Below are 24,843 nucleotides of genomic sequence, written 5' to 3'. Positions count from 1 at the left end.
GACGAGTTCATGGCAATTGGACGTTTCAGATGTTGATAAAAGAATTTGATAACTAGACGTGACCCAAGAACACCTAAGCGCCGTTTATACCACATAACAATCTTCCATTTCACTCTGCATGATAACCCCTTTGCAACAGAGGTGCTCGAATCACTCCCCTAGAGGCCAACATGAAGGACCCCAAAACCTCGTTCAACCCCTTTTGAACAGATGTAGCGACCCATTCCTTCAGGGGTAAAACCTGCAGTGGCCGCCCTTCCAATTCCTCGACATACTTTTGCAAGTCTCCAACAGCGATAACGCGCTCGCCACTCTGGTGGACATAGACAAGATCACCACCACTGCTTTGGTTGCCATTGACAATACAGTCAGAAATTTTCTTTGAAACAGTCTCAATGCTGATAAAGTCAAAGAAGCCAGTGGACCCGGTGAGATCAGGTACAGCCCCTAACTCCCTGGAGAACTTGAGCAGACTATGCGCAATATCCAACTCGGAAACATTGTCGCCGGTGATGCTGCTCGGGCGGTGGATCCAGACCTGCCCTTGGAAGCGTCTTTGAACCTTTTCAAGGAAAACCTCGCTTGCCCATTTGGATGCCACGTATCCGTCAGACCCATCGCTTGGAGGGTAAAAGGCGGCGAGTGATGCCTCGGGCTGCACGTCGGCGCCACTCAGGCGCGCTACACCTCCAGTGGAAATGTAGTGAATGGGGAGACCATAGCCCACAGCCAGCCGTGCCAGGTCGATTGTCGACAAAACGTTGGCAGCTCGAAGACTGCGATAATTCTTCATGTGCGACACTTCAGCGCCATTGTGAACGATGACATCGATACTCTTGAATAGATCTGAGGCTCCGGACTCGCTCATGCCCAAATTGGGAAGTGCAAGATCACCAGAGTGACGAATAATCTTGGGTGATTCTACGCTCAATTGTCGGGGTACACCGTCCATGCTGGGGCGAATGGCCACACAGTGGACTTGCGCGACACTGGGTAGTTCCACCAGTTGACGTAAAATGCCACCTCCCAAGAAGCCTGTGACGCCAGTGAGAAGAACAGAAATTCCCTTCGAACTACCGTTCGACGATTCATGTCCGTTGACTCCGTTGGTAGCGCGAGGTGGTGTGAATGTTGTCTCGTCCAAGGCTGTCTCTTCGTTCCAGTTGATCTGCGCCAACAAAGAAGTACCATCGAGTCGCGCAGCGAGAAGCTCAAGCGTGCTGGCTTGGAAAATTTCAGGGACCGTGAGTTCAACTCCAAAGGTTTGAGAGATCTCAGCCTTCAGAGGCAAAAGTAGCAGGGAATTACCGCCAACAGAGAAGAAGTCGGAGTTACGACGGATTTGAATGGATGAAGTTATGTCGCCTAGGACAGTTTTCCAAATTTCTCGCAATCGCGCCTCGGTTGATGTAAGCTGCTCGTCCGCATCTTCGAAGGAAATCTCGGGTACAGGCAATGAAGCCAGCTTCTTAGTGTCAAGCTTGCCGCGCTCAGTCACTGGGAGAATATCCAGAGGGACGGTGATTGCTGGACGCATATATGCAGGAGCAGGGAGCTCCTGATTGAGTTGACGGAGATATGTGTGCTTGTCTTGAATATTGCTGGTACGGGAGAAGACGACGTAGGCAATGAGATATTGGTTTCGGAGGTCGTTTGGCTTCAGCAGAACAGCTGCATCCGCAAGGACGCCTCGAGATGTTTGGACAAGAGCTTTGGCGACCTCGCCAAGTTGCACTCGATGACCTCTAATCTTGACCTGGTCGTCTCCATCCACACGACCAGAGATCACAATAGAGCCGTCGGAAAGCATCCGACCTTTATCGCCGGTGAGGTAAATAAAATCTGATCCAGAAATGCCGCCCAGAGAGGCTGAAGACTTGAATTTAGCTTGGGTCAGCTCAGGGAGGTTTAAGTAACCACTGGCAACACCAGGCCCAGCAATCGCGACCTCACCAGGCCAACCAAGAGGAACAGGTTTACAATACTGATCCACGATGTAGGTCCCGTAATTGGCAATAGCCCTTCCGATCGGGATGCTGTCTTCGGTTGAGTTGGTCTGTTCCAAGGATACTTCGCTCAAGGAAGAGCAGATGGACGCCTCAGTCGGGCCATATGCGTTGATGACCTTCAAGTCGGGTCGGTTGAGCGCGCGGAACTGATCCAAGAGGTGAACTGTGAAAGCCTCACCAGCGACCATCGCAATGCGCCACGAAGAACAGTTGCGAAGTTGATCGTAACCATACTTTAACAAAGCCTGCATTTCCGAGACAATGAGGGTGGTACAAGTGACATTTTCATCACCCATCACAGTGGCGAGTTTTGCAGGATCGTCTCTATTATCAGCCATGATCACGGTACCGCCATTGGCAAGCGCAATGAATATCTGGAAGACTGCAGCATCGAATCCTTGTCCACTTTGCTGGAGGACAACCTCCCGCCCAAGTGGCACCCTATCCGAAACACCGAGGATAGGTGTTCGGATGTTAGCATTAGTCAATGGGATCCCTTTTGGCTTGCCAGTGGAACCACTAGTGTAAAGGATCATTGCAAGACTCTCTGGGGCTGAGACGTCTTCAATCCTTCTCACAGTCTTCTGGGGGACAGCATTGAGAGTCACGCGCTTGATTTTGAAAGAGTTCCCGAGAAGCTTCTTGCTGCGTTGGGCGGTTGTGATGTGATAAAGCACAATTCTCGGTTGAGATTCTTGCAAGATATCAGTGAGTAGTGCATCTGAGCTCCTCGTATCAAGCGGCACGTATGAAGCTCCAACGCGAAGAATGGCGAGAATCGTGGCAATCGTGTCTACCCCGGGCTCAAGTAGCACACCGATCGGATTAAAAGGCTCCGCACCAGCATTCATCAGCGCTGCTGCGATAGCGTTGGATCTTTCTGAGAGCTGCAAGTATGTCTTTGTGTTGCCACTAGTATCCTTCACGGCGACAGCGTGGGGGTCCTTGCCTACCCAGGTGTTGATTATCTTTGACAGTGTGCCAGCAGAAGGGCCTGCAAGGTCCAATCTCGACCCGGTACCGAGTTTGATTGCCTCGTGCTCTAATGCCGCATTGGAAATTGGCACAGAGCCAACCAGACGGTCTGTGTCCTCTGCCAATACCTCGAGCATTTGCGTGTACATGGTGGCAAGGAGTTGAGCACCCTCTTGGTCATACAGGTAATCTTGAAGATGGAGTGTAATCATGGCCGTTCCATCATCTAGTTCATCCACAGTCGCCACGAGATCGAACGGGTTCATGGCGTCAACATAGTCCAAGAATGTCATTTCAACTCCTTGTAGCGGAGAGGTGCGGCCAGCTCCCATGCGGTAATTGAAGCATACTTGGAAGAGTGGTGTTTCTGTTGCCGACGATGCGACACCGCATGCTCTCAGGATCTCCTCAGTAGGAACACCAGTCTGTGACAATGCAGCATATGCCTTGCTGCGTGTTTCCTTCAGCAGTTCGACAAACCTTTGCTCACTGTCGACCTTGAACAGCAAAGGGATAGTTTCCAAGAAGAACCCGATAGTTTTGACAAACTTCTGGTCAGACCGGTTGGCGTCCACCACCCCAATGCACATCTTGTCTGTGTCGAGGAGTTTGTGTAATAGAACCTGGAAAGTCGAGAGGTAGAAATGGAAAGGAGTGGTGCGAGAGGTCTGGCTCGCCTTCTTTATTGCGCTCACGACATTGGTATTGAGATGGGTGACAACTTCTTGAACAGCGTACTGCTTTACAGCCTTACGTGTGCCAACTTTGGCGAAAGGGAAAAGAGGCAGAGGTTCAGCATACTCTCGCAACATATCTTGGAAGAACCCGAGTCTTTCGGCGTAGGCTCCATCGGACAGGTCCTGTTGCTGCTTTAGAGTGAGCTCGGAGTATTGAGCTTCCAAAGGTTTTGGGGAATTAGCCGAGTCCGAACCGTTGTAGAACATAGCCATGTCCGTCTGGAATATTTGCCAGCTGAAGCCGTCCATGATGATGTGATGATATCCGAAGATAAGGGTGTGAGAATCCTGACCGTGTGCCAAGATGGTAGCAGCAAAAGTGTCTGCTTGCTCGAGATCATAGCGACGGTAGTGGATCAAGTCAAACTCTTTCTCAATATCGGAGGAGTCACTGACACCAGAAACAACCTTGAGTTGGAAAGGGGACTGGCCGAGCACTCCCTGCATGGGATTTCCTTGCTTTTCATCTGTGTAAAAGGAGGTACGCAAGTTCTCATGACGTTGAATCACCGCGTTGATAGACCTTTCCAGCTTAGACACATCCAGCTTCCCGGAGAGGGTGTAGGATATGACGCAGTTCAAAACGATATTATCGTCCAGATATTGAGATAGGAAGTATAGTCTGGATTGACCTAAAGACAACGGCTGTGTGCTTATCGGGGTTGGGCGAGGGCCTTTCTTCGCGGTCCTTTCACGAGCTTGATCCCTGCAGAGAGACTTCGACTGTTTGACAAGATTTGAAGATTTTTTCGAAGTACCGTTTGGCGACGCATTGTGTCCATTTGTGGCCATTGCTGGGCTGGAAGTGGCTGCTACGTCGTCCTTTGGCTTTGTATTAGTGGGTGGTTTGTCCCACGGGCGAGCCTTCTGAGGCGGTGCTGCGTGACTTTCGATCTTGGCAGCTGCAATCGAATTCTTATCAAAAGACAAAGACGAGACCACTTCACCACAAATCTGTTCGACAGACGATCCGCCCAGGATCTTCAATACGGGAATGTCGTATCCGGCTTCGGCCCAGATCCAGTTCCGAATCTGGACGGCGACAAGGGAATCGATACCTAAGTCAATTATGGGCACATCGGTATAAATGGTCTCAATTGACAACTGGGTATTATCAGCATACGAAGGCTCAGATTGAGGGCTGCTACAGGTACTTACCTTCAGCGAGGACGCTAGGTATTCCAAGAGAGCATTCTCCATGACCTTTGTCGCTTCATTTGCTCCACCGGAGCCAAGCAGCATCTCCTTCAAAGATTTCTGGGCGCTACTAAGAGTGTCTGTGCCAGCTTGCGCAGCATCAGGGTCAGTGATGAGATGAGAAAAGCGCAGATTGTGGTGCCAGAAGGGTGTCTCTCCTGTGACGGCCTTGTAAGTCTCCAACCCCGTGATAAGCTCCGGAGACTCGTCACTCTGACCGACGAGGATAGCCTCAACGAGGAGATGATGGAGGTCGGTCTCAGACACGGGCATATAGTCCATCTGTCGGATAGAGTTCTCCATCGCGCTGACACCCTTGTCATTTTGAGATCTCTGGATAACACCCATGCCGACGATCATGCCAATATCAATGACAGAAGCGGGGAGACCACGCGCTCTTCGTCGCTCAGCCATAGCAACCATAAACTAAGAAGAACAATTAGTTACAAGTATCCTGAGATATGTCACAGGTTCTAGACGTACGTTGTTCGCAGCAACATAATTAGCCTGCGTTCGCTGACCCGTCATGACCGAGATTGACGAGAAGAAGAGGAAAAATTCTAGGTCATCATTAGAGAAAACCTGTTCCAGGTATATTGAACCGTCCACTTTAGGTTTCATGGCAGTTTGGAAACTTTCAAAAGTCATGTCAAGGAACATCTTGTCATCCAACACCATGGCGCCATTAGCAATGCCACCGACTGGAGGCATAGAGCTGACAATCCGATTGCGGAGCTCCGTGATGTGATGCTTTTTAGTAACGTCAGCTGCTTCAATGACAATGTTTGCTCCTTGTCCAAGTAACTCATCCCGCCAAAGCTGTCCTTGCTTCTCGGGGTTTCTGTAATTCATCGTTACTCAATCCATGTCACGTCCAGGCTTCGATCTCACAGACTACGTACCGACTTGTAACAACGATATGACGAGCTCCGCTTTGTACCATCCAGCGACACATGGACTGACCAATATGCCCAGTAAGGCCGACAAGGATATATGTCTTGTTGGGAGAGAATAGGTTCTGAGTGTCAACCGGTCTCTGAATAACAGTAATGTTCTGAGCACCTGTCCAGTCAACGACAGCAGCGTTAACATGTTCCCTGAAACCCCCTGCGACCAACGCAGATGCCTTGACCACACTACTGCGGTCAACTAAGGTCTTGTCGGATGGCGAATAACCCTGTACAATTGTCAAGGCCTCTGCAAGCAATCCACGAGGGTTGATATCATGAGCGCCAAGATCACTGAAAGCGACAACGGTAGCGTGAGTGGGAAGAGCATTCTTGAGAGCCGAGAATTCACGGTTGTCGGTTTCACGTTCCATGTGAATGAGCATCCTAGTCTTGGGGGATAGCTTCGCTTGAATTTCCTTTTTAGAGGCATGCGGCTCAATGAGAATATGATCGTCTGACATGGACCCTGTTAAATCGGGTTTGAAACCGATAGACGAGATCTCTGGTCGACCTGGCCTCTTCAATGAAGCAGCAAGATGTGCGTCAGGTTCGTAAATCAGGGGAGTACATCCGGGGGGAATGAACCTGGCGATGGCAAGCGACTTTATCTCGGTTAACAGCTCACTAATGAAAGCACCATCGTCCTGCGACGTATAGTTGTCAAATTGTATCGTCAGTTCGCGTGGCACCTTTACAACGGAGGCATTGGATGGCGAAAGAGCCAACACACGTGCGCCTTCTGACGTGAGTCCAAGGCAGCAGAAGAGAGCATCATTCTCAATGCTAGGAATGACAGGATCGATAGAACAGAACTCCACTTGAATAGTAACTGAATCGGTTGTATCCTCTGCTGAATCTCTGCGGTAATGGACTGCCTCAGCTGTATAAGTGAGTTTGCTATGCATAGATCTGGCGAGAGCAATAGGCTGTGTTCCAGCAGTAGCTTGTGTCTCCACCTTGCGCTTGACAGCGTTAAGCCTGTTATTACGCTTTGTATCTGGGAAGAGTCTTGGAACAAGGTATTTGCCTTCCTTAAGAGAGATTTCTGGCTCAATGTTCCATAGATGAGTCGCGTCCGTGGGATTGCCATTCCTGAAATTGACGCCACCGATGAGTCTGAGGAACGTCTCTGCAATGGTTGAGTCGACTCCATCAAGCGTGTCAAGATCAAGGAACTGCAGTAACTTCTGTGGATTCTCAGACTGGAATGACCGACCAATGCCAATGGTAGCATTTTGGTAGGGATTATCAGCTTTTGCCCCTTGGGTTATCCAGAGGACTATCTTGGCCGTTGAGAAGAGTTCCTGCAGACCCTTGAAGGTTGGTGCCCTGATATCCTCCAGGATTGGACGATCAAGATCTGCCAAACTCAAAACAGCCTCAACGCCGCTGGCTTCATCACTCAGCTCAGCCAGAGTTCGGACATTGATAATATCTCCCTGCCAAACATTTGACACTTTTGATTGTATACTGGTAGCAATGTTGGAAATATCTGGAGTAAGGCCACCTACAACGAGAAGGTTTCCACTGAGGGGAGCAAGCGAAGGAGATGTCAGCGGGCTGCGTAAGAAGCTTATTTGATCATCGAGCGCCTGGGATATGACAACAGAGAATGTGTGCTTGTCTGGTACGTTGTCTAGAGCAATTGAGTCAACTCCAGAGAATCCTACGCGTTGAAGTAGGTGGTGAATTTCCTCGCGCGCAGGGTTCATTAGTTTGGTCTGGACCAAGCCATCTTCATCGAGAGAAGGGGGTGCAGACAGCAACATGAAGGGAAAACGAAGCTGGGCACCAGTCGCAGCCATCATGAGCATGAAACCTCCAGGTCGCAACAGACCACGTATAGTCTTCAAAGCGATGACTTGCTTGGTAAAGGCCTTGTGGACTATGACCAAGTCAAAAAGTCCGGCACTGGTCAGATGGCTAACTTCGTCGATCCCATCCTCAACATTGGTATGTTTAAACTCCACTCTTAACTGATCTGCTGCAAGAGCAGCCTTCATTTCCTCGATATTGTGCTCTGAATCATCGGCCACGGTATATCTCTCCAAGCCACGACCCAACTCACGGCAAACCGAGCGCACTAAATTTGATGAAGATGGACCAACTTGAAGAATTCTCAAATTGGCGTGCTGATGAGAAATTTGTTTAGCTGCGCTCACGAAATGCCGCTGGAGTTGCGGGAAACCCAGGCCCTCATTGTGCCAACGATATATAAGAGCACGGATACCTGAAGGGGTAGCTTGGGAAGAAAGCGGGCCAAGGCTCTCGGTCGGGGAGTTCAGCAAACTCTCGCCAATAGTGCGCACGAGGGCGAGGTCTATGTGGTCACCGACCTCCTCCACCATTGATATCATATCAGATTGCGTCGGTATGCTAGTAGTGCGAGCTTCTATCTCGCTGATCAGAGAATGTAACCCAGGAATCTTATCAGCCAACTTTTCAAGGTGGCCAGCTCCCTTGACTTTTGATAGGTAGTACTGAATAGCGCGTTCACAGGTATCGATAACTTTCGACTCGCTTTCTGGGACGGCGATGTTATGCTCGGATGATGCACACAGAGCTCCGGAAAGCATATCCTGTTCCCACACATTCTTCAGGTAAAACCTCCTGTCGTCACTCTCAGAGGCAGGGAGGAATGAGCTCATAACAAAGTCTTCAATCTTGACTTGTAATTGACCGGTCTCAGAGTTGGAAATGCTCATATCACCAGTTAGAGTGGGCAGTGCTACCTGATAACCATGGACAAAGTCGGTGATGTGCGCGTCAACAATTACCGAAGCGCAAGGGCTCTGAGAATTGCTCGATGGGGAGAAGACCATGCGACCGATTGTAGTGGGCATGAAGGCCGTCCAGAGTGAATTGTCAAGTGGGGCGGCAAACGCCGCGAGGAAGGTCTGGAAGCAGGCGTCGAGCCAAGTGGGATGAACAGGGATCGTCTCGGCAAGGTCTCTATCCACAGCCACGGTAGCAGATGCATAATTTAACCGTCTCTGCATAGACGTCATGGCTCTGAACGGCCCACTATAGCTCAACCCGATCTGGTCCATGGACGCGTAGAATCGATCGACACTGGTCGGCAATAGATCCAAAGCCACCCGTTTACGTCCATCGGCAAACGAGATAGATGATTCAAGCCCAGTGTCATGGTTGGCGAGGGTAATTCGAATCTGCCCGGTGGCGGCAGTTCTCAAATGCCTGTCATCCATCGCCCCAGCGCTGAGACTGAAATGTGCTAGGATCTCATTGTCATTCTTGTTGGAATCAAGATCGCTACGCACAGAAAACAGGGTCTCGGTACCATCTGACGCCTCATCTAGGACGATTGGGCGTAAGATGGCCACGTTCCACAGCTCAATACTTTGCACATTTTTGCCCCGGCAAAGGACCTTGGCAGCCTCAAGAGCCATAACGCAGTAGGTAGCTGCCGGGACGATAAACTGCTTTTGGATGCAATGGTCTCGCAACCAGGGCAACTCGTCCATGATGAAAAAGTTTCGCCATCTGGGCTCATAGTCCGTATCATCGGGGGTTCGGCTACCCAGCAGCGCGTGAGGCGGATCAACCCTGTTGCGGACATTCTTGTTAAGCCGAGATTCGCGGTACAAGACCTTTTTATGATCCCATGGATATGTCGGCAGGTCAGACAGAACAGGTGCGTTTAAGACGGAAGCGTTGCTCGGGTCAAATGCCGACGCATACCCTGCAAAGTCGACCACCCCGGACCCCAGTGTCAGCCATGAGAACCCAAGAGCGGCACTTAAGGCGGATATGTCGTCTGACTTGCGATCCAGGACACCAGAGTAAGGAATGTCGGAGCCAAGCTTTTCTCTGATTGTCTCCTGAGTAGGTCCTTTAAGGGAAGGATGCGGTCCAACTTCAAGAGCGAGGTCAAAGTCACCATTCCCCTCGTCCATGGCGCGCTCAACTGCCTGCGAAAACAAGACTCTCCCAATGAGGTTGTCTTTCCAGTAGGTTGCTTCCATATCTGTATCCTCAGCGGTTGTGACCATTCGGTTATCTTTGTACACGCTGGATGCCCAAGCAGTATCATTAGATTTGCCAGCCACAAGACCGCAGCGCTCGATGGCAGCCAGGTACGGCGCCGCGCAGGGGTACACGTGAGGAGAGTGGTAGGCCGTGTCGAGCCGGAGAACACGATTGAACAGTCCTTCAGCGTCCAGCATTTCTTTGGCCTCCTGGACAGCATCCAAATCTCCAGAAAGTGTCACGCTCTTGGGCGAGTTACTGGCAGCAACAGTGAGACGGTTGGCGAATTGATCAAGCGCACAAAAGTTAAGGCCTTCTTCATAGCCAAATCCAACGGCAATCATACCGCCCTTCTTTCCATCTTTGCCGATGGCGAGTTTCGTGTACACCCCGCGGTAGTAAGCGATCTTGATTGCATCAACTTCGCTGATTTTGCCCGCTGCATAGGCCGAACCAATCTCACCACCTGAGTGACCGACGACCATGCTGAAAGTGATTCCTGCACTCCAGAGTACCTTGACAAGACCAACCTGAAGTGCCGCGCAGACAGGTAGTGAAATCTCAGCTTCTCCCAGCCGAGACGTTTTTGGTGGCTTCATGATCTCCTCTTTCAGAGACCACGCTGGTCCATCGGGGAGCTGTGCCATTGCCTTTTCCATTATCTCAATGGCTTCTCTAAATAGCGCACTCTTCTCAATAAGGCCTTGACCCATACCTGCCCATTGTGCTCCTTGTCCAGTAAAAACACCCAGGATCTTGGGACGTTTGACCTGATCAAACTCCGGAAGGGAGGATCGAGTGCCAATCTCCGCACCAGGACTTGAACGGATTTTCGCAAGTTGCGTCCGGATCGCCTCGAGAGCGCCCGCTCTTGAGGTTCCAGGGATGGAGATCCTGACTGGTAAAGTTGAACGATGAGAGTTGAGCGTCATGGCCAGGCGCTGAATAGACACGTCGGTCCTCTCCAGGTACTCCTCATACCTCTCCAGCATGGCACCGAGGGCTGTTCCTGAGCTAGCTGAAAATAGTAGAGGGATAGGTGAAAAGTCATTCTCTGGTGTAACGACAGGTTCTGGGAGATGGCGCAGGTGTTTTGGCCTTCCCCAGGGGCCATTGTCATGAATTTCGGGCACATAGCTTTCTACAACGGCGTGGCAATTGGTGCCTCCAGAGCCGAAACCGTTGACACTGGCCCGTAGCGGTGTGTCTGGAGGCAGTACAGGCCAGGCCTCCGGTGAAGTAGCCACCGAAAGGTATTTGAAAGAAGGCTTTACGCTGGGATTGAGGTTGTGAAAATGTTGGTTGGGGGGAATGGTCTTATGTCGCATGGCCAGGACAGTCTTCAAAATTCCTGCGATACCGGCACCTATGTATCACCAACAGTTAGTTTCCCAGCATTCTTGAAGATGACGTGTTACTGCTTACATCCTTCAGTGTGACCAATGACGGTCTTGATTGACCCAACGACAAGTTTGGGTCTGTGGCTGTGGTCTTCTCCAGGTGGGAAGAACGTGGTGCCAATGGCGAATGCTTCTCTGGGATCTCCAGCTTGGGTACCAGTTCCTGACAAGCAAAAAGATGATTAGTTGCAAAACCATGAAAGTCTTTTAATACCGGTGACTCACCGTGTGCTTCTATATATTGTGGGCGATCTTCTGCCCTTGAGAGGTCAAGCCCGGCGTTCTTATACGCAGTCCTCATCAACGAGATTTGGGCCTCAGCACTCGGTAGGGCGATTCCCTGTGTTCGACCATCCGAGTTGACACATGTTTCTCGCAGCAGGGCGTCGATTCGATCTCCATCTCGCAATGCCTGAGATAGCGTTTTCATGAAGAAGACACAAACACCCTCACCTCGGGCATATCCATCAGCAGCTTGATCCCACATTTGGGAACGGCCAGTAGGCGAAAGCAGATGAAGACTTGTGGCAGCAAGGTAGCAATCCGCGTTGAGAATCACGTTGGAGCCGCCCACGCAGGAGATTTTACATTCTCCAGCGCGTAAGGCTTGGACACCAAGATGCACCGCTGCCAGACTTGACGAGCACGCCGTATCAACGCTAATAGAGGGGCCTTTCCAGTCAAAAAAGTAGGACAAACGATTGGACAAGAGGGCACGGGACGTTCCGGTAATCATGTATTTGGAGACATTCTCAATGTCTCTCAGCTGAGTATCTGTGTAATCGGCCGACATAGCGCCCATGTATGCTGAAGTTTCGCTGCCTCTCATTCCATTGAGTGTAAGCCCTGCATTTTCCATAGCTTCATACACTGTCTCAAGCAGGAGCCTCTGTTGCGGATCGATAGATTCTGCTTCGCGCGGGGCAATACTGAAGAATCCAGCATCGAAATGTCGCGGATCTTCCTCAATAAAATACGCATTGCTTGCGTTGCTGGCACCGTGATGTTCACCATCGACATTGTAAAAGCCCTTGGCGTTAAATCGTGATTCGGAGGGAACTTCCCTCGTGAGATCCCGCGGCGAGTAGAGTAAGTCCCATAATTTGGAAGGAGACGTCGAATCTCCGGGGAAGCGGCACCCGCTGCCAATGATGGCAATGGGCTCTTTTGGTGAATGGGTGTAAACCATCACGCCTGAGGTCGACTGTGATAGTATACAGGGTAGAGAAAATTGAGTGTAAGGATGAATATGGTAAGGAGGGCTGTGTTTAGTAGCGAAACCTCACTAGGATGCAAGGCATCTACTTCCGATAAACCAAATTGATCCGTAAATACACCGTATACGGCTTTCTGTTCTTGCACGAGATCTTGGTCTACTAACATCCGATCCATGGATGGCATTCGGGTTGTGGGCCAGCAGTATTGCGATTGGTGGGACTGTTACTACCGAATTCGGTGTGGGGCTATAAACAAGAAACCGAATCCAGCTAGATCACCGTTTCTCCGTATTTACGGCGCACACACCTTTATGGGTTGCATCAATGTACCACTGAGGACGAGTCTCAGAATGAAGAGACACTCAGACATCGTTCTCGTACTATCGCGATCGTTACCCATTGCCTAAATATACTAGAATACCATCTCGAAACTCCTAGGTCACCCATACCCCAGAAGCTCTTGCATTTTGAAAACAATCATGGCAACCATCCATAAGCTATTCAAGTCGCCCTTCTTCGATTTTGAGTTTCTTCGTCTACTGGCCATGGCGCCACATGAAGGAGCCGAGATCGGAGAGGCGCTGGAAGCAGCAGCCAAGATCAACGATCAAGATCCAGAGTCATGGTATAGTGCCCTTGTCGAAGCTGGTAACAAGGCAGAAGCCATTGCAAAAGAAGCTGAGGCCTCTGGAGATCGTGTGGGTGCGCGACGGGCGTATCTACGCTCGTCAAACTACCTTCGCGCAGCGCAGTTCATGCTCAATGAAGGGCCTATAGGACATGACAAAAGGGTCCTTCCAACAATTGAACGATCCATTGCCAATTTTAGAAAGGGCGTCCAGTATCGTGACGGAAAGACCATTTTCCTGGACATCCCGTACGAGGACGGAAAACGGTTGCCTGGTTATCTCTACATGCCGTCCGCCTCAAGCCGCATTTCTGGTCGCAAGATCCCCATCCTGCTCAACTCTGGCGGTGGCGACTCTACTCAAGAGGAAATCTACTTTGTGAACCCAGCGTACGGGCCGGATGTAGGATACGCAGTCCTCACTTTTGAGGGGCCCGGTCAAGGAATCGTCCTCCGTCGCGACAAGTTACCCATGCGCCCTGACTGGGAAGCCGTCACCGGTCCCGTCCTGGATCACCTCTTTGATCTGGCTGCTCGTCATCCCGAACTTGACCTAGATCTCGACCACATTGCCGTCACGGGTGCGTCCATGGGTGGTTATTTTGCACTCCGCGCGGCTACAGACCCCCGCATCAAGGCATGTGTGAGCGTGGATGGATTTTACAGCTTGTCGAGCTTCGTGGGAGGCAGGATGCCGGCACCACTATTTAACGGCTTTATGAGCGGCTGGATTTCTGACGGCATGTTCAATGGAATACTCAGCTTTCTCAAGAAACTTGACTTTCAGGCCCGATGGGAATTTAACCACTTGAAGTGGGCCACGGACTCCAAGACGGACGCGGATATCATGCGTAGTTTTGGCGACTACACATTGCAGAACGCGGACGGCACAGAATACTTGGCTGACGTGAAGTGCCCAACACTAGTGACGGGGGCAGGGGCAAGCTTCTACTTCAACCCAGCCACGACAACAGACAAGATTTACGAGTGCTTGACTAGTCTCAAAGACGGCATTGACAAGGAGAAGTGGATCGCTACAGATGTAGCATTCGGAGGCCTCCAGGCCAAGATCGGTGCGTTTGGATATTCGGCACAGAAAATGTTTGAGTGGCTGGACCAAAGATTTGAAGTTGAGAGGGAGCCTTTGACGGCCAGCTCGAGTATCGAAGACTTGGTCACCAAGTTTTAAAATATATACTCTCTGAAACTCAAATCTTACTATTGTTTTCCATTTACACATAATTCCTTTATCCTCGGTGGTGTAATACTAATTAAAATCACTGGGTTCAAAAATCTAGTTTTATAATTGACAGAGTACTGAAAGGAAATATATCACTGTCTCCCAATTATCGCAAGACTCACAGGCAACTTGCTACGACTAAAGTAAGTATAAGGTTAAGAAGGTCCACAATATGCTACCAATATTTATAGCTATTTATCAAAATTAACATATAATAGTGAAGAGCGATCGTGGAGTGTACATAATTGACACTGAATGTGTATCTTACATACAGCGTGATACAGTAAAAAGGGTTGAGGCCAGTCCCGTGACAGTCTACAATTAAAAAAGAAATACTGTACGTTTATTGTTCGTCATCTTCCTGCATTGCGTCCGGGGTCCGGTGGACCTAGGCAAGACTACTTCCGCTATTATTTCCTGTTATGTTACGTTTCTCTTAGATATCAGAGCAAAAGTCCATCGTGCTTTGCATAAAATATTGGTCTATTTACTTTTGATAAATATCCATGTCTTAGCTTAACATTACATACAAAAATAGAAGGAATGAGGTGATTCGTTGAACAAGGCCCCTTGCTGGTACCCTGGTGCCCAGGTGGTAAGTTTCCACGGTACAGTCCGACTGCAGCCAAACTCTTCTAAAGAAGCTCACCTCTCAGACGAGGGAAGATAGGTAGTATGTTACTACCAAGAAGCCAAAACTGTATTTTGGAGTCAACGAACATGGAACAGGCGGCAATATGAAGAACAGGATAGACCTACACCATACCAGCAATAAGAGACATAATCGTCCTTCTCGTCATAGCTGGAGAGGAAACCACCAAGACACCGCACACCCGCAGCAACGTATGCCAGAGTAACTATAGCCGGTGGTTTCCACAAGGCAATCAACCCTATGGTCCACGCGACCGTTATCGCGGCCAGTGACCAGCGAGCTACAGGCTGGGACAGCAGTAGCGGTATTGTTTTGCGGCCCCGTGTTGTATCAGCGGAGCGATCACGGAAATCCTGAGCATGGCCCTATACAAGTGAGACGTTATTAGCATGTGATTGCCTCCGATGGGAACAAAATTGAGCAAAAGAACTCACAGTAGTGGCAAAAATTGCAGCTATCATCAGTACTGCGATGGCTTTCAGTCCATATAACTCTTTGCCGCCATCTTGAAAACACTATCTGTTAGCATGTAACTTCGCAAATCCCCAAGTGTTGTCAGAGGTAATACCAAGAATTATCGTTGTCCCCCAACAATAGCAACCGAGACCAATAGCTCCGATAAAATTCTTGACTACCGGAATAGCTGCCAGGCCACCCTCGTTGTATACCACTATGGCAATCGAATAGATTAAAGTGCATCCGATCGTGTTTGTGTGTATGGCCGCAATCCACATAAATAGGAAGAGGACATGATAGAGCATGGTAGCGTGTTCTGGGGTTATCCTGCCAGAGGGCAAGGGTCGATGCGGCTTTGCAATGCTATCCTCTTCTATACCATCAATCTGAAATATGGTAAGCATTTCTTGTCGTTATCATCTTGTTTGTCGTTACGTGGGTATAACTAACCTGGTTTTTCACCTGACGATGTCAACATTTGATCGCCCTTGCCTGGAAAAGAAAGCCTCTAGACGCACCTGAAACGTGAGAAGATGTAATTGATTCCAGAGTACCCCCTTTGTGATCAAGTGGAAGCTACATGGTCCGGCAAGCACAAGGGCTACGACTATCTGCTCTCAGTGTTAGTCGCATTTCTTGTTCGTGGATCAAGAATTAGCAACGGCACATACAGAAGGTAAAGCTGCCGCTGGAATGTCGGACTTTCCGAACAGATATAAAGTCTTCAAAAAGGAGAAGGGTATTTTCCCCAGTTGTAACACTTCCATATCTGCTTGGAAATAAGGGCGTTATAACAGCTGCTTGATATCGATGGTGTCACAGAATTTGGTGCCCGGTGAATTAAACTTATCTGCAACAATGGATGGCTTAATAGCTCAATGTACAACGATAAACCTGTCTTAAATCCATTTTCCGAAGGATTTAAAAGTTTCGCTATTTGAACAGTCACACTATGACTCTGCCGTTTAGCCGTACGCGGCCATCACAGTAAAGCCATGAGTATGGATGGCCCTAGCTTACAGATGGTTGCTAAGATGACAGTCGTTTCCTAGTTTAGGGTATTATGCCGTTATCACAAGTTCCCGAATACATCCGACTATTTTGCAAGTTGGACGGGGGCATACGGTCAGAGTATTGCATTCACTTAATACGGAAGGAGATAGGAAATAGTCTAAATGAAACAGGCTCGCAGTCCCATCGAAGCCAAGGAAGACTCATTCGTAGCAAAGAAATTGACCTACATCACTTTCACATACTAATTTGCTCGTCCTTTTCTTGGTTGAGAATCCACAGTAAGGCTAACTCCGAACCAGCTGTACGGGCGTTAGGAGACAGAGTAAGCTTATGGACCTAAACATATCGGTAATCGGATGGCCGAAAGTCGATTATTAGCTTTGTGGCCAAGCTACCCTAGGGTTTGAGGAGATGGAATGGTGGAAATGACCCCTATTCGTGGTGAAAAGGGAGCGAACGCTCTCTAAGGGCGTAACCGAATGCGTGCGAAATTCGGATGTGCCGTCCATGTAATTGCCTGACTCAAATAATACTGGCAGGCCCGAGACGTAGACTTGACAGGCCAAACCCCTATTCTTGACTTAGATCATACAATATGGCACGCGAACTATCTACCCTTCAGCTTACCTGCGCGGCATTGGTAGCCTTCATAGCTGTGCTGGCGTTCAGCAAGCGAAGAAAGCATCTCAAATGGAAGGTCCCTCCTGGGCCAAAGCCATTGCCGGTTATTGGCAACTTCTTCGATCTCCCCGCCAAAGGACAGCCCGAGTATCAGCACTGGTTCAAGCACAAAGATGCCTACGGTCCCGTCAGCTCTATCAATGTCATGGGGACGACACTTGTCATATTCCATGACAAAGACGCTGCCCATGCTGTCATGGGGAAGAAGGCCCAAAAGACATCGGCAAGACCTCAGCTCAACTTTGCTCAGCTATGTGGGTTCGAGAACTTTCTCATCACACACCAGTACGACGGAAAGTACCGCCTGCACCGGAAGATGGTTCAGCAGGAAATTGGGACTAAAGGGCTCTCTGCTGGTTTCCGCCCCATCCAAGAGCAGGAATCTATTCGTTTCATCATTCAAACGTTCAATAAACCTGAAGACATCTTGCATCACTTGAAAACGTAAGAGTCCCCTAAGCCATGGCACTTGTCGTATACACATCATCTAATGGTTTCTTAGTTTGGCAGCAGCCATCGTTCTGAGCATTAACTATGGTTACTCGATTGAGCGAGACAGCCCCGATCCACTGGTCGAGTTGATTGAACACGCAATGGAGAATCTGTCCCAGGCATTCGTGCCACTTTCTTGGGCCATTGACTCGGTGCCTGCTATCAAGTATCTTCCTGACTGGTTCCCTGGCATGTCGTATAGGAAGACCGCGCAAGAATGGAAGGCCGTCAACGAGGCCGCTGCCGAACTTCCCTATGACTTTGTCAAGCGCCAGATGGCACACAAGGCCCATCGTCCTTCATATGTCTCCAACCTTCTCGAAAAGAACATGGCCAAGTCGAACCGTAATGATATCAGTTTGACTGCGGAAGACGAAGAGGCTATCAAATGGACTGCAGTCAGCCTCTATGCTGCAGGATCTGACAGCACGGTCGCCATCATCCACAGCGTTATCTGTGCTCTTGTCATATTCCCCGATGTTGTAACAAGGGCACAGGACGAGATCGACCGAGTTGTCGGATCCGATAGGCTCCCCAACTTTGACGACAGAGTCAACCTGCCTTATATTGACGGTATTATCAAGGAAGCCTGGCGATGGAATCCTGTAGGACCCATGGGCTTGACGCACAAGTCGGAGGAAGATATTGTCTACGGAGAATACTTTATCCCTAAAGGCTCTTATCTCCTTCCTTCTCTATGGTGGTTTTTGAACGACCCCAAAGATTACCCAGAGCCCCGAGTCTTCAAACCAGAGCGTTATATGGAGCCATTCAACAACCCTGATCCGAGTGAACTGGCTTTCGGTTATGGTCGAAGATCTTGTGCCGGTCGCTTCTTTGCAGATGCAAGTGTCTACATTGCTGTGGTCCAGCTGTTGGCAGCTTTCAACGTTCGTAAGGCTAAGGATTCCCAAGGCAACGAGATTCCTGTCACTCTCGAGGCTATCCCGGGCATGGTCAATCGCCCCGCTCCCTTTGAGTTCAAGGTGGAGCCTCGCAGTCAGCATCACATCAATCTTCTTCGCCGTATCGAGTCTGAGCAGATACCTGAGCTTAGCCATGCGAGTCTTCTCAGAGCGAGTACAGTGTGAAGCGCCAAAGGCACAGATAAATGGTTGAATTTGAAAATATTATAAGCTGGAGAGATACAAACTGTTTCGGTTGGCGGTTCAATCCAGCACAGCGCTCGCAATTAGTTACATTACTTTAAAGAAAATATGGAGTACTCGGTGTATGTTTATATTGCCAGTAGATTCTCCTCTCTGTCACACTTCACGCCTACTGAGACACGTAGGGTCTTGTGAGAGCACTCATGGTTCATGTTTCACGCAGGCAGACCCTTTTCTAAATCTTTATCTGCCATTAAAGCTCAATGTAAACCTCCACCACTGACAATGACTGCCGCTAGATCGGCGGCCCCTGGTAGGTCTTCGGCAGTGGAGAATATCGGCGATCACCATGGATTCGGTATCAGTTACCGAACGCAGGTGCAGAGTGAACGCTATCACAGCTGACAACATGTGCTAAGGTGGCATTCAGTCCATCGACACAGTAGTTTGATAACCCACAAATCAGCATTGGTTGTTAAGTCTGAATGCCATATTATCAGCCAACAACCCTAAGCCACCAATAGTGGCAGCTCTTTCGTTGTATTCATTCATTTCCTGAGTGGATCCGACTAAAATAATGGATTCGACGTCATCAAATCTCCTTTATCTTCAAGATGAAGCTCATCGACGGAGTCTACAAAACCCGGAGGAGTTCTGGTCGCGCCAAGCCAGACGTCTTCACTGGCACCGGAAACCTGACACCGCACTCCAGACACTTCAGAAGAGTCTGCAAGATGGCACCATTCATCCGACCTGGGAATGGTTCCCCGGTGGTGAAATCTCAACTTGCTACAACTGCGTCGACAGACACGTCGCTGCGGGCAACGGACACGAACCTGCGATTTACTACGACAGTCCGGTCACCAACACAAAGGAGACAATTACCTATAACACACTCCTCAGTAAGGTTGAGACCCTGGCGGGTGTACTGAGAGAGAAAGGGGTCAAGAGTGGTGATGTGGTCATGTTGTATATGCCCATGATCCCGGCTGCCTTGGTTGGCATGCTTGCCGTCAATCGTTTAGGAGCAATCCACTCAGTTGTGTTCGGAGGATTCGCACCAAACGCTCTCGCTCAGCGAGTTGATGCTTGCAAGCCTGATGTGTTTCTCACTGCATCGTGCGGCATCGTCGGGAATAGGCCACCAATTGCATACCAACCACTCGTCGCGGAAGCGATGAAGCTTTCATGCCACAAACCTTCACACATAATCATATGGCAGCGCGAACAACTACAGTGGAACTTCCAGGAGTCTTCAAATAGTTGGTGGAGGAAAACCTGGCGCTGGATACAACAAGTTCTCTTCCGTCGCAGGACAAACACGGCAAAACAATCATCGTGGCAGGAACTGATGACAAACGCCGGGTCACGAGGTATCACAGCCGACTGTGTTCCGGTGCAAAGCAATCAGCCGATCTATATCATGCATACCTCCGGTACGACTGGAGCACCAAAGGGTGTGTTGCGCAATTCAGGCGGTCACGCGGTTGGCCTACAATTCACCATCGATTATATTTTCAACATCACCGGCCCGGGACACGTTATGTTTGCGGCCTCAGATATCGGTTGGGTGGTCGGTCATTCTTACATCTTATACGCGCCATTGTTGGCCGGAGCGGCCACCGTTTTGTACGAAGGCAAGCCTATAGGAACACCTGATGCGTCTGCCTTTTGGAGGATTGTCGAGCAGTACAAGGTGAATACTATGTTCGCGACACCAACAGCGCTGAGAGCCATCAAGCAAGATGACCCTAGTAATACAAAATTGTCCGAGACCGGAGAGCGTGGAGGCTTGCGGACTCTAGAAGCTTTGTTCCTTGCTGGCGAGCGGTCAGAGCCAACCCTCATCTCCATGTACCAAGAGCTACTTGATAAGCATGGTGGAAACAAGGCACAAGTCATCGATAATTGGTGGTCAACCGAAGCCGGATCTCCGATCACCAGCCGAGCGATTGCGCCCCATATTGGATTGAGGGATGAAGTTGCAACAAGTCATAAACTCCCTCCAACCAAGCCAGGGAGTGCTGGAAAGCCTATGCCAGGTTTTGATGTTCGAGTGGTGGATGAGCACGGTGAAGAGGTACCAAAAGGATCCATGGGAAATATTGTGCTGGGCCTGCCTCTTGGGCCGACAGCATTCAGCACGCTGTGGTTGGACGAGGAGAGATTCTACAACAGCTATTTGAAAAGATTTCAATCCCGGTTTCTGGATACTGGAGATGCGGGATGGGTTGATCATGATGGATATGTTCATGTGATGAGTCGAAATGATGACGTGTTGAACGTTAGCGCGTATCGATTGTCAAGTGGTTAGTTCCATCCCTTTCTTGATACCCTCCCAGTTACTGATTTTATAACACATGTAGGAGCTATTGAAGAAGCTATCTCCTCCCATCCCCAGGTCGCAGAATCGTGTGTGGTTGCTATTCCAGATGAACTCAAAGGTCAACTTCCATTCGCATTTATCTCCCTCTCCGTGTCGGACCACCCAGACTCTGCTACACCAACAGCGAGCGTTGCGAAAGAGATTCAATCACTGGTCAGGAGTCGGGTTGGAGCATTTGCCTCTTTGGGAGGCATAGTACAGGGCAAAAATATGATACCAAAAACGAGGTCCGGTAAGACATTACGTCGTGTGCTTCGGGAATTAGTGGAGAATGGAGTTTACGGTGACTTCAATCGCAGTGTTGAGGTACCTAGCACAATTGAGGACGCAACGGCCGTAGAAGTCGCGAGAGCCAAGATTCGGGAGTACTTCAACAAGAACACGGGTAAACATAAGGCAATTGAGGCAAGGGAAACGGCATGAAAATAGGCATATTTACAATCATACAGAGCTAGTAGCTCAGAAGAATATGACCAGTCAGCATATTTAGTGGACAAGCTACAATTCCTATATGATATGTGAAAATATCAAGCTCTTGTGCCAGAAAGGCGGGAAGTTCTCAGAGGCCGTTTCTAGCCCGGTGATAAGTTCTGGTGTCTCATAGGTCCTTCCCACGAGGATCGCTTCAGCCAATATGTGATGAAGCTCGCGCTCGCAGACAGGCATGTAATCCAGGCCTCTTAAGGTAGAAATCGCAGCCTCAGATCCCCCACTGCTATCAATATTTTGGATGAATCCGAGCCCTATGATAGGACCACAGTTGATCACCGAGGCAGGGAGGTTGCGAGCTCGTCTCTGGAATGCCAAGCCATTCATGAACTCGCAGTGGTCAGTTTGTCATGACTCGAATCAAACTGAAGATTCGGGAAACTTACATTATTAGCAGCATCGTAATTTGCCTGGAATGGTTGGCCAACCACAGCCGATATGGACGAGAACAACAAAAAAAACTCCAGATCATCATCAGAGAAGACCTCGTCAAGGATCACGGACCCGTCCACCTTGGGTTTAAGGACTTCTTGTAGGGCGTCGTACGTCAGGTCGGAGAAGAAGCAATTAGACTGAACCATTGCACCATTTGCCAAACCTCCGATAGAGGGCATAGCCCCGAGAATGTGGTTACGAAGATTAATCATATCTTGCTTTTTTGTAACATCTGCTGCCCTAATCACAATATTGGCACCTCTCTTTTCTAGCTCTTCTTTCCAGAGTGTGTGTTTGTTGGGATTCCTATTAGGGTTAGTAGCCATTCCACATACAGTCTTGTCTCTACCTACCGGCTTGTGATCACAACGTGGCGCGCACCACCCTCTACCATCCATCTGGTGATAGACTGGCCGATTTGCCCGCTAAGACCAATAAGAACGTACGTCTTACTCGGCGAGAAAAGACCTGGGGGATTTCCAGCCTCTAATGTCCGCCGTAAAGAGTTGAGATGATCGTTGCGCTTTTTGTCGAAAAGAATTCTCGGAATGAGAAGTCTCCTTCCTTGGACTGACAGCTCCGGTTCAACAGTCCACAGCATGCTTAAGCTATTATCTCGCATCCGAACACCTCCAATAAGCCGAAGGAAGCTCTCTGCCACAAGAGACTCGTTGCCATAGATCTCATCCAAATCAAGGAGTTGCAGAATCTTCTCCGGGCATTCAGCTTGGACGGCTCGAACAAGTCCAATTGTACCGCTTTGGTGCGGGTTTTGATTTCTAGCGCCGTGGGTAACCCACAGGACTATCTTGGACTTGTCAAAAAGTTGATGTAGGCCGTGAAATGTATCACAACTGAGATTCTCCAGAACCGAATAATCCAACTCGGTCAGACTAAGGACAGCTTCCACTTGTTGGAAGTCCCGGCTGTTCAAGTCGGTCAGGGAACTAATCATGATGAGCTCCCCATCCCACACACATCTCAGTCTGCTCTCGATGATTTCTATAAATAGTTTGGTATTTTGCGACAAGCCACCTATAACAAGAAGTGATCCTCCTCTACTAAAAGCTGGTGTCGACTCAAACGGGGCTCTCAGAAAGCTGACCTGATCATCGAGGGCCTGCGACAAGATGACAAAGGACGAACCCTTTTCTCGTTTCCTTTGCAATGAGTCAACACCAGAAAACCCAGCTCTCTGCAACATTTGGTGTATTTCCTTGCAGGTAGTATCTGTTGCTTCCGGCGGAATGGCCTCCGTTACCGTCACCGTCATCAGTAAAAACCCTCCTTGTTTTAAGAAACCTCGCATAGATTCCAATGGAACAGACTCATCTCTGGAGGTCTTCAGAGCAATTATCAAGTCGAAAGAGCTGAGGTCAATTGGACTGAGGGCGGTTGACTCGTACAATATTCCAACATCCTTTGGAATGTCGAGGACTTCGAGCTTGATAGGCAAGTCGTGTGATATGGTCACCCTCCTCATTTCTGCTATGGCCCTGTCCGATGTATCCATAATTGTATATGAGCTCATAGCCTCCCCCAGATCCTGACACATAGCTTGTACCAAATGGATAGGCGACGTTCCAATTTGGAGAATTTTTAACTTTCGGTAGCGATGTGAGATCTGTCTGGTTGCTGCCAGAATAAACCTGTGACCGTGAGAGAAGCCCAACCACTCGTGACAGGAGGTATTATCATTTTGCTCGAGTAATACTCCCGATAGGATGTCTTGCTGCCATGCCATTTTCAGGTACATGAGTTTATCCTGCTTCTCGGCAGAGGAAATCGTGGGGCTCATGGTAAGACTTTCGAGGCGCATTTGTAACTGGCCGGTCTCTGAGCTGCTGACATCAATGTTCCCTTTGATCATGGGTAACATTGCCTCACACCCTGGCTCATATTCCTGTAGATGCGCTTCGACAGTAATTGAGGCAGGCGTATCCAGGCCGACGAATGAATGTGGAAAAAAGGTCACGCGACCGATGTTTGTAGACGTGAAGCTTGTCCATAATGAACCATCTCGAGGGGCGGCGAAGGCAAGTAAAAGCGTCTGGAAGCAGGCCTCCAGCCTGGTAGGGTGAAGCAATCCTGATACACCTCCTGCTTCGTCGGTCGTATTCGTGACAGCGCAAGCATAATCCAGACGCCTCTCAGCAGAAGTGAAAGCTCTGAAAGCTCCACGATAGCTCAAGCCTACTTCGCTGAGTGAATCGTAAAATTGGTTGACGTTGACAGGTATCAATCCACACGGCTTGGGTTGTCCGGTGGAGGATAATATTGAGGGGTCGGTTGACTCGCGGTCTGCAAAAGTGACGCGTAATCTTCCCTTAGCTGCAGTGGCCATCTTTTGATCGTGCGTTGCGACCTCGTTGAGACTGAACTCTGCCTGGATGCAGTCAATTCGAGGGTTACCAGAGTCAACGAGGCTGCTGATACGGAGCGAGGTCTCAAGCTCCACTGAAGGTGCTTTTAGTACGATCAGCGGTCCTATGGTAACACCCGAGAGCTCGATGATATCTGTTTGTCTGCCATTGCTGATATCCATCGCGGCCGCAAGGGCCATGACGCAAAGCAAAGCTGCCGGGATAACGGTCTCATTCTGTATGTGGTGAGCTCCTAGCCACGGCAAGTCTCCTAATTTGAAGACGCGCCGCCATTTGGCCTCATAATTTGTAGCACGTGGGTTTCGGCTCCCTAACAGCTCACAAGGGAGTTCCAACATGACTGTTTCGCTCGATAATAAAAGAGGGAAACGATAGCATCAAAGAGAGTGTACTCCTTCATAA

At 49.5% G+C, this 24,843-nt stretch overlaps 5 protein-coding genes across 5 annotated transcripts; 3 read left to right on the top strand and 2 right to left on the bottom strand.

Moving 5' to 3' along the window:
• Positions 1 to 109: 109 nt before the first annotated feature.
• Positions 110 to 12,447, bottom strand: nrps14 (PKS-NRPS hybrid synthetase psoA; the record flags this gene model as incomplete). The annotated part of the gene is made up of 6 exons (XM_058522101.1): positions 110 to 4,825; positions 4,880 to 5,344; positions 5,402 to 5,759; positions 5,821 to 11,224; positions 11,284 to 11,421; positions 11,484 to 12,447. 6 exons carry the CDS (start codon positions 12,445 to 12,447, stop codon positions 110 to 112), a joined length of 12,045 nt encoding a protein of 4,014 aa, XP_058365578.1.
• A 507-nt stretch (positions 12,448 to 12,954) lies between these two features.
• Positions 12,955 to 14,292, top strand: psoB (hydrolase psoB; the record flags this gene model as incomplete). Its single annotated transcript, XM_058522100.1, has 1 exon — positions 12,955 to 14,292. The coding sequence occupies one exon, from the start codon at positions 12,955 to 12,957 to the stop codon at positions 14,290 to 14,292; it is 1,338 nt and encodes a 445-aa protein (XP_058365577.1).
• Positions 14,293 to 17,060: 2,768 nt separating this feature from the next.
• fmaG (cytochrome P450 monooxygenase fmaG) lies at positions 17,061 to 18,729 on the top strand (the record flags this gene model as incomplete). The annotated part of the gene is made up of 2 exons (XM_058522099.1): positions 17,061 to 17,590; positions 17,649 to 18,729. The coding sequence occupies 2 exons, from the start codon at positions 17,061 to 17,063 to the stop codon at positions 18,727 to 18,729; spliced, it is 1,611 nt and encodes a 536-aa protein (XP_058365576.1).
• A 595-nt stretch (positions 18,730 to 19,324) lies between these two features.
• N7446_013357 (putative acetate-CoA ligase) lies at positions 19,325 to 21,556 on the top strand (the record flags this gene model as incomplete). Its single annotated transcript, XM_058522098.1, has 2 exons — positions 19,325 to 21,056; positions 21,114 to 21,556. The coding sequence occupies 2 exons, from the start codon at positions 19,325 to 19,327 to the stop codon at positions 21,554 to 21,556; spliced, it is 2,175 nt and encodes a 724-aa protein (XP_058365575.1).
• An 84-nt stretch (positions 21,557 to 21,640) lies between these two features.
• Fma-KR (putative PKS-like enzyme) lies at positions 21,641 to 24,779 on the bottom strand (the record flags this gene model as incomplete). The annotated part of the gene is made up of 3 exons (XM_058522097.1): positions 21,641 to 21,952; positions 22,009 to 22,363; positions 22,411 to 24,779. The coding sequence occupies 3 exons, from the start codon at positions 24,777 to 24,779 to the stop codon at positions 21,641 to 21,643; spliced, it is 3,036 nt and encodes a 1,011-aa protein (XP_058365574.1).
• Between the last annotated feature and the right edge of the window lie 64 nt (positions 24,780 to 24,843).

This window comes from Penicillium canescens (assembly GCF_028828765.1).
Source record: "Penicillium canescens strain IBT 15451 chromosome Unknown utg000011l_segment0_segment0, whole genome shotgun sequence".
Classification (NCBI taxonomy): Eukaryota; Fungi; Ascomycota; class Eurotiomycetes; order Eurotiales; family Aspergillaceae; genus Penicillium; species Penicillium canescens.
The sequence above is the reverse complement of the archived record's forward strand: the minus strand, read 5'-3'. Positions and strand labels throughout refer to the sequence as shown.